The sequence below is a fragment of the Elephantulus edwardii genome, unplaced genomic scaffold, assembly GCF_000299155.1.
Source record: "Elephantulus edwardii isolate Elephantulus edwardi_28Jun2011 unplaced genomic scaffold, EleEdw1.0 scaffold00226, whole genome shotgun sequence".
Lineage (NCBI taxonomy): Eukaryota > Metazoa > Chordata > Mammalia > Macroscelidea > Macroscelididae > Elephantulus > Elephantulus edwardii.
The window spans coordinates 302,669-310,922 of NW_006399976.1; the positions used below are offsets into that span (position 1 = coordinate 302,669).

General features: G+C 45.7%; 1 protein-coding gene across 1 annotated transcript in view; it reads right to left on the reverse strand.

Annotated features, from left to right (window-relative positions):
- The window catches only part of B3GNT3 (UDP-GlcNAc:betaGal beta-1,3-N-acetylglucosaminyltransferase 3), a 28,491-nt gene extending 21,368 nt beyond the window's left edge, over positions 1–7,123 (reverse strand). Inside the window, 1 exon segment of the mRNA XM_006903809.1 lies at positions 6,917–7,123. Within this exon segment, the coding sequence (XP_006903871.1) occupies positions 6,917–7,123 (207 nt within the window).
- Between the last annotated feature and the right edge of the window lie 1,131 nt (positions 7,124–8,254).

The window sequence follows — 8,254 nt, forward strand, 5'->3', positions numbered from 1 at the left end:
GCTCTCTGCTCTATCTCATTCCTGGCTGTTTGTCTCTTTATTATAAAATTATTCTATTCTTTGGGACCCTCAGTCTACAACAGCTATGCTTGAGCCTCTGCTTAAGTCACCACATCAATGCATCCCTTGAGGGTCTTTCTCTCTTTGTCTGACTCTCTACCTTTCCCAGAATGATGTCCTTTTCCAAGGACTGGCCCCTCTTGACAACATGTACAAAGTATGTGAGGTGAAGTTTCACCATCCTTGCCTCTAAGGAGCACCCGGGTTGCATTTCCTGCAAGACAGACTAGTTTGTTCATTTGGCAGTCCATGGGGATAAGTATTTCTTACCCAAAGCAAAGAGGAGCCCACAATAGATTCTATGTTGAGTTAGAGATTTTTGGAGCTAAGCTGGGCAGAACTGAGAGATCCTGATATTCCTGATCCAAAAATAGTCCAAATGCTCTAAAGACCCAGTTGTTCATGCTTCTGGGATAGTCTCAGTACAAGCCCAAACCCATCGCCACTGAGTTGCTTCTAACCCCCCATGACCCTCCACTGAGTTTGGTATCTTCATGGGAGGAGACTGTCCATTTTTCTCCCACAGAGCAATTGGTGGATTTGAACCACCAACCTTTTGTTTAGCAACCCAACACATAATAAACTACACCACCAGAGTTCCTTAGTCAAAGCAAAAGAAGTGTCAGGTGCTAATGACTTCCTGGACTGAAACCACCCGACTCACATGTGTTACAGCAGCAGAATTGAACGGCACAGGATTTTCTAGGCTGTGATAAACATTTAAGGGAGCTCTGGTGCTGTGGCCCGTGGGGAATGGCGCTACTAAACCAAAGACAGCGCTTCTCTGGTGTTCTGAACACACCAATGGCTCAGTGGGAGAAAGATGGGCAATCTCCTCTCATGTGAATTCGAGCCTTGGAAACTCACTGGAGGGTCAGCTAAGAGGGAGTTCCAACCCAACAACAACAAGAGAGCTATATTAATGATCTGTTGAATATTAATGAGGCACTAATACAATATAAGAGCTCTGGTGGTCTAGTGGCAAGAAGCTGTGCTGCAATCCCAAAGGCACATGGTTCAAGGCCACCAGCTGCTCCATGGGAGAAGGATGGACAATCTCCTCCCCTGAGATTAACTGCCTCTGAAAACCTGCTGGAGGGTCAGCTATGTGTGGGTTCTGACTCTACGGTACACAACAGCAATAACAATGTTGTTGTTGTTGTTGTTGTTATGTGCCGTCGAGTCGCTTGTGACTCAAAGCGACCCTATGTACAACAGCCCTAAACTTTGTTCTGTCCTGTGCCAATCTCATTGTCTCCGACACACTCATCCCGATTGCCCCAGTCACCAAATCAATCCACCTCCCAGAGGGCCTTCCCCTCCTGCACCTGTCCTCCACCCTCCCAAGCATGATGTCCCTCTCCAAGGACCAGTCCTTCCTTACAACATGACCAAAGTATGTTAGACGGAGCCTCAGAATCCTTGCCTCCAAGGAGCAGCCCAGTTTAACCTTCTCCCGGATGAATATGTTTGTTTTCTTAGCAGTCCATGGCACTCTCAGCACTCTTCTCCAACACCAAAGCTCAAAACAACAATAACAATAGAATATAAAAACTAATATAATACCAATGTAAAGTCCTTGGAGAGGGATGTCATGCTTAGAAGGGTGAAGGGATAGAGCAAGAGAGGAAGACCCTGGATGAGATGGACTGACTCAGTGCCTGGGGTAAGGGGGGGGTAGATTTTATTGTCAAAGACAATAAAATTGGCTCAACATAAAGCAGGGATCAGAGTTACTGCACATAGGATCACTATCAGTCACAGGTGAATCAATGGATATAACAACAAAAATACCTGGGAAGTCAGCTGGCCTTGTAGTAAGAAGCTGTTCTGCAATCAATCCCAAAGACATTCGGTTTGAACCCACCAGTTGCTCTATGGGAGAAAGATGGGTAATCTCCTTCCTTGTGATTTACTGCCTCTGAATACTCATTGGAAAGTCAGCTATGGGTCAGTCCTACTTAACAGCACCTAACAACAATATACAGACCTGGGGAGTTAATCAACAATCTGTGTTATGCAGATGACACAACCCTGTTTGCTGAAACTGAGGAGGACCTGAAGCACTTGCTGCAGCAGGTCAAGGACTGCAGCCTCCAATATGGATTGAAGCTCAATATCAGGAAAACAAAGATTCTCACCCCTCGGCTGATTGGCAGCATTGTGATGAATGGTGAAGAGATTGAGATTGTTAACAGCTTTAGTTTGCTTGGCTCCACAATCAACATTCTTGGCACCAGCAGCAGGAAATTAAAAGACGTATGAAATCGGGAAATTCTGCTGTCAGGGACCTCTCCAACGTACATCGTCTGATATACTTTGGACATGTTGCCAGGAGGGATCAGTCCTTGCAGAGAGACATCATACTTGGGAGGGTGGAGGGACAGCGCAGGAGAGGAAGACCCTCGATGAGATAGATCGATTCAGTGACTGGGAAAACGGGGGTAGGTGTGTCAAAGACAATAAAGATTGGCACAGGATAGAGCAGAGTTTAGGGCTGTTGTACACAGGGTTGCTATGAGTTGCAGGCAACTCAACGGCACATAACAGCAACAACAACAAGGAAGCTCTGGGTAGCCTAGCTAGTGAGCAAGGAGTTGTGTTGACAGGTGATTAGAGTCTCAACCCCTTCCATGGGAGAAAGATAGGCAATCTTCTTTTACATGATTTAAAGCTTCTGGAACCTGCTGGAGGATTAGCTAGCAGTAGGTTTTGACATGACAGCAGTTCTTTTGAAGACAGAGAGACCAAGCAGCTCTGGTTATACAATGTTTAAAGACCTTGATTACTATCCTAAAGGTTGAAGGTGTGAAACCACCCGCTGCTCCAATGCAGAACGATGTGAGCTTCTGTAAAGCTTTATAGCAGTGGCCCAGTAATAACAGCAAAATTCAAGAGCAAACAATACATTTTGTGGAGAGATTGGAAGGAACCCTTATTCACTGCTGGGCTGGTGGGAGTGTAAAATGGTGCATCCACTCTGGAAGGTGGTTTAGCACTCTCTCAGAAAGTTGGAAATAGAAATAGCATTTGACCCAGCAATTCCACTACTTGTAACATACCCTAAAGAAATCATAACCACCATCCAAACAAATATATGTACACCCATGTTCACTGCTGTTTTTCACAATAGCAAAGATACAGAAGCAACCCAAGTGCTCATCAACAAACAAATGGGGATAGAAAAACTATATTAACACAATGAGTACTACACAGCACTGAAAAATAATGAGCTCATAAAACATTACACAACATGAATGACCCTGGCCGACATTAGGCTGAGTGAAATATTTCAGTCACAAAAGGAGAAATAGTGTATAACGTCACTGTTACAAAGCAGGACTGACATGGGGGGTTGGGAGAAGAATAGGAAAAGAGTGGATAGATAATGAACATCACATTGGAACAGATGAAGGAAAGAACTGTTTAAAGAGAATATATGCTTTGACATTATACATATGACAACAGTCCAGAACAAGAGGTACATAGCAAAAAAAGACCAGGGGAGGGGACGGGGGAGAAGGGAGGAAATTGTGCAACAATGAATGTTTTAAAAAAGAAAATGAAAAAAAAAAAAGAAAATGAAATTTTTAAAAGAATGAACTGGTGGAGGGGGAAGGGGGAAAGCGAGCAACAATGAATGAATGAAAATCCAACTTTGCTGTGAACTTTTGTTAAAATCAAAAGAAAATATTTTATTTAAAGCAAAAAGATTTATGGCAGTGGGAGTTCTCCTCTGCCCCGAGGGTCACTCTGAGTCAGAATCAACTGTGCAGGGTTTTGTGTTTAAGTATACAGACCACTTCGTACCTGTCACTTTGGCCTATGTGTTGCTATGACGTTGGGAATGATGCCACCGGTATTTCACCTTCCAGCAGCATTTATCCTTCCCCATGGCAGATCGGTTTCAGTGGACTTTTCCAATTAAGACAGAGTAGAAAGGAGGATTCGGCAATCCCCTTCTGAAGAAACGAAACAGTGAGAATCAGATGACTAGTAGAGGAACACTGTCTCACACGGTGCCGGAACATGAGCCTCTCATATTGGAAAGCACTCACAACAAGAATGGGAAACACTTAAAACCTCAAAGTGGATTTTAATGGTGTGGATGGAGTAACGCTCTCAGAACCTGCACTGACCAACGTGAAGAAGCTGATGAGAAAACCAGCTGTGAACATCTTACATAATCAGACCATGGAAATGCACTGAGTCCAGGAAAACTGGAAGTTGTCAAGATAGGAAGTAAATGCCAGTTAACTGATAATTTTAAAAAAGAAGGAAGAATGCTTGAAATATACCTAAAGAAGACATTTATGTGGTGAAACGAACAGGGATTGGTCATTAGAAATCAGACAATCATATGATCTACTGGGCTGGGATGGTGTTGCATTCACTGCCGAAAAGAGCATTTCAAGATCTATCCTGAAGTATAGACTATGCTGTCAGTAAAAGGATAATATCCCTATGCCTACATGGATGATCAATCAACATGACTGCTATTCAAAGAGAAGAAAACCCTTGATATTACTCAAGGTAAAAGAATCAAAGAAAAATTCAAGCCTCAGGTTTTAACACTGGATTCTATGGGTAAGATACTGAATGATGCAACTATGATACTGAGGGGGAAGTCTGAGTTGACCTGAAGGCACTGGGGGAAAAAACAAGGGTCCAGGAATTCACTGATTGAGATGCTACAACAAATGGAGGGAACACTAGAAGAGCTCATTGGTTTATGCAAAGACATGGGAAGAGAACTACCTGGCTGGCTGACTGGACAAGATTCATATTTGAGCTCATTCCAAAGAAAGGTGACCCAAAAGAATGTGGACATAATCAACTGTATTAATCCCACACAAGTAAAATTTCGATGGTGATAACTCATCAACAACCTACATTATGCAGATGATACAACTTTGCTTGCTGAAACTGAGGAGGACCTGAACCACTTGCTGTAGAAGGTCAAGGACTGCAGCCTTCAATATGGATTGAAGCTCAACACCAAGAAAACAAACATTTTTACCATTGGTCCGACTGGCAGCATCCTGATAGACAATGAAAAGACCGAGATTGTTAACAGCTTCAGTTTGCTTGGCTCCACAATCAACACTTTTGGCACCAGCAGCCAGGAAATCAAAAGATGAATTTCATTGGGAAACTCTGCTGTCAGGGATCTCTCCAGAGTACTGAAGAGCAACAACATCAGACTGGAGACTAAGGTGTGCCTGATCCAGGCCATGGTTTTCACAATTATATGCTATGCATCAGAAAGCTGGACAATGACTAGGGATGATAGAAGGAGATTTGATGCCTGTGAGCTGCGGTGCTGGAGAAGAGTACTGAATATACCATAGACTGCTAGGAGAATAAACAGGTTCATCCTAGAGAGGGTTAAACCAGGCTGCTCCTTGGAGGCAAAAATTCCGAGGATTCTTCGTCTAATATACGTTGGGCATGCTGCAAGGAGAGGCCAGTTTTTGGAGAAGGACATTATGCTTGGGAGGGTGGAGGAACAACACAAGAGAGGAAAAACCCTCCATGAGATGGATTGAGTCAATGACAGGGGTAATGGGGGTAAGTATGTCAGAGACAATAAGGTTGGCTCAGGATAGAGCAGGGTTTGGAACTTTTGTACATAAGGTCGCTGAGTCACAGGAGACTTGAGGGCACATAACAATAACAACAACAACAACTCAAAAATGGTTGCACCAATAAGCTACTAGCGAACTGCCAAAAATTCAAGGTGCAATTTTTGAGCTCACGAAGAAGAGCTGGAACCAAGAATGTCATTTAAATGTTATATGACTCTTTGCTGAAAGCAGAGAATACAAAAAGAAATGTTCCTGAGTTTTGTGGACTTTGTAAAGGTATTTGACCTTGTGGATCATAAAAAATTCTGGATAACACCGGGAAGAGGTAAAATATTTACTTATTTGTTTTCATGTTGTTGTTACATGCTGTCGAGTACAACTCGGTGGCTTTATGAACCACGTATCTGAACCCCGTCCTATCCTGCGCCTTCTACATCATCTCTGACGTACTTGAACCCACTGCTGCAGTCATCTCATTGAGAGACTCTTTCCCTGACCCTGTCCCTCTGCAAGCATGATCTGTTTTTCCAAGGACTGGCCCTTCCTAACAACATGCCCAATTTGTGCTCACGAGGAACCTGTAGATATCAAGAAGCAATCAAACAAAACAAGGAAGTCCGGGGTCCAACAAATCTGTCGGAAGACGCGCAGTCAGAGTGTTCCTTAGAAGTAAGACTGATGAGATTTGGTCACACTGACACTGGCCATGTTTTCAGGAGGCATCACTCCCGGAGAAAGGTATCGCGCTGGGTAAAGTGGAGGGTCAGTGGGACATAGGAAGAGGCTCCAGATGAATTAACGCGTGGCTGCCACAATAGTTTCAGGCATGGCAAGGATTGTTCGCACGGTGTGGGCACAGAGTTTTCATTTCGTTGTGCGAGGGGAGCTACGTAGTCAAGGGTACCTAAAAGCAATTATTTCTAAACATGCTCGAAATAATGCCCAACAGCAACACAATCTCCCGCAGAGACCCAGAAGCCCATCTCCCAAAAGCATGAGTTGCCCCTGAAACCTCATTTTAAATCTCTCCCAGCTGGTCCTGGATCCCGCAGGGTCCAGAAAAACTGCTCTTTGGCGCCCCCTACCCAAGACGCGCCCAAGGGCAAGTGTCATACCTGTCACCCCCCTTAGGGACATCCCTGGGGAAACCAGGTCACTGAGACTACTGAAAAGAGGGGGAGATGGCCCCGGGGACCTGAGGGGCTTCCAGAGAGCCTCATCCTCAAGCTAGGGGACCAGCCAGACTCGCAGGGGACTGCGAAACTCACCCAGACAGAGGTCCAGCCTCCAGGATCTAGGCTCCGCTGGCCCCAAGAGCAGGAGGCGCGTCTTTTACCTGGAACAGGGCCCTCGCTCAGGCGGCGACCCTTCCTCCCGCCCGGACCCTTCTCCCAGCGGGGCTGAGTTTCCTGGTGGCCTCGGAGAAGATCCCCCTCAGCCCCGCCCCGGCTCCGCCCCTTCCCCTGCCTGCCCATCGCTCTTCCCTTCTCCTTCTCCCCCCCAACACCACTGCGGGCAGGGAGGGGTCCACTGCACCTCGGTTTCTTTCTAGGTAGTAGAAAGAGGAAAACCACCTCGGCTCCTCCTCGGATAGGCGTGCTCAGATTGTGTACGATCCACATAGTTTCATGGAGGCTCATTGATTCTGGAAGTTGCTGAGTCCCATAGGGGCCCCTCCGGAGGCGTCAGTTGGGACTAAGGTCCTTCCCCTCCGCTTTGCAGGGCCTCAGCTGCTCTCTGCCAGTCCAAAGCTTAGTGTCCTTATCTGGGTTCCCTGAACTCCTAGGCCTCAGGACGGGAGCTGTGGCCCCTGGCAAGAGAGGGGTCGAATGTCTGATCTTACCCGGGGATCCCTTCCTGAATTGCCCTTAATCCTGGATTTAGGCAAAGGGCTGGGGGTGGAGAAGTGAGCCCAGGGAAACTGATGCCTACCTCAATTCCCCAGCCTTAGATGGGCCACTGAGAACCACGGGCGTTCACCTGATCCCTCTACATTGAGAATCCCAAATCATTTAATTATGCTTATGTGATCCTAGGCTCAGTACTAACCTCTGTGGCTTAGTGGTAAGGAATTGTGCTGCCAACACAAAGGTATGAGGTTCAAATCCAATAGCTGCTCCATAGAAGGAGGATGGGCACTCTCCTATTGTATAATTTACCGCCTCTAAAAACTCACTGGAGCTGGGGAGCTCTGGTGGCATAGTGGCAAGAAGCTGCACTGCAATCCTAGAGGTACACGGTTCAAATCCACCAGATGCTCTGCGGGAGAAGGAAGGGACAATATCCTGTACCAGTCAGATCCTATTTGACACATACAAAAAATAACAAAGTAAAAAAAAACAAAACAAAAACCCCAACAACCCACTGGAGGGTGAATCGGTTCAGACTTGATGGTACATAGTAACAACATATCTAGACCAAGAGCATATTATGTAAACAGAGCAAAAGAACACTGTTGTTGTTGTTAAGTGCTGTCAGTCACCTGCGACTCATAGTGACCCTATGTACAACAGCCCTAAATCCTGTTCTAGCCTGTGCCAATCTTATTGTCTCTGATACACCTACTCCCATCACCACAATCACTGAATCAGTCCATTTCATTGAAG